Source organism: Eimeria mitis, genomic scaffold (assembly GCF_000499745.2).
Source record: "Eimeria mitis Houghton genomic scaffold, Emh_scaff404, whole genome shotgun sequence".
Classification (NCBI taxonomy): Eukaryota; Apicomplexa; class Conoidasida; order Eucoccidiorida; family Eimeriidae; genus Eimeria; species Eimeria mitis.
Window position 1 is genome coordinate 12,563 of NW_013572372.1, and position 1,042 is coordinate 13,604.

General features: G+C 51.7%; 1 protein-coding gene across 1 annotated transcript in view; it reads left to right on the top strand.

The window, feature by feature from the left end:
• Positions 1–520: 520 nt before the first annotated feature.
• EMH_0011170 (uncharacterized protein) overlaps positions 521–1,042 on the top strand; it is a gene marked incomplete at both ends in the record, with an annotated part of 1,767 nt that continues 1,245 nt past the window's right edge. Inside the window, one exon of the mRNA XM_013499147.1 lies at positions 521–1,041. Coding sequence (XP_013354601.1) covers positions 521–1,041 — 521 coding nt within the window. The remainder of the gene's footprint in view (position 1,042) is intronic.

Consider the following 1,042-nt stretch of genomic DNA (forward strand, 5'->3'; position numbering starts at 1 on the left):
TAGAGACTATTTCTCGAAAAAATTCCTTTGAAACTACGACAATAACTGACATTTTCGACTAATTAATCGCTGTACGGATGAATTCCTTGCGTAACCTTTAGTTTCGCAGTGCCATTCAGTCGGTTGAACACACATGAGGTCATTACAGAACATACGTAGTAACAGCGAATGGCCGCCGTGCAGTACAACATCGGTCCCGCTTTGGTTTTCACTATGCATAGACCATTCCCTCCAAACAGGCGCGCTCGGGTTTCCCTCTCGTTTACTTTGTATATTCTTTTACATTTCTAATTGTCCTTTTTGAGTTTCTGGAACGTGGTAGAGCCACAAGCCGGAACTTGCTCTTCCTCGAAACTCCGGCTCCTCCAGTCCGCCCCGAACTCGGTGCCTATTGTTTATACCCTGGATTCTTGCGCCTAAACTCTCTGATTTTTGATTTTGGCGCACTGGTAGCTTAGGAAACCGAGTTCCATCTCCAGGTTTGTGGAGCTGGGGACCATACGCGGCACCCCCCGCCTCGATGGGAAAGAAAGCGCCAGAGGGCCTGGGGTTAATGCCTATGAGCGAAACCAAGCCATTGGATGAGACCCAGAATCATGGCCCTTCTGTGGTTGAACGGGGTGGAGGCACAGGTGGTTTATCCACGATCGAGGCCCAGGGGGAACAGCAGTTGAGCGTGCCAGCGGCACATCCTGGGGGGATACCCCAATCGTCAGGACGTTATAGCGTTGCATTTAAAGTATGTCTCATCTTGGCGCTCTTCGTTTGTGCGTCTCTTAGTGTGGGCCGCACGGCTTTGGGAAGGGATGGGAGGATGGCTGTGGGCCGGGCTGCATCTGGACGAGCACCCGAAACCGTAGCAGCTCCCGCGTCAGATACTTTATACGCCTGGCAGCTAAGAGTAAAAAGGACGAAGGAGATTGAGGAGGGCCTTCAGAAGGCACTTGGGGAATATATGGGAAAGCCAGAAGACCTTGGAAGTCCGCCGCCGGAAATAGGTAAATGGAGACGCAGCGAGCTCCTCTGCAAGTGCATTTCCCGG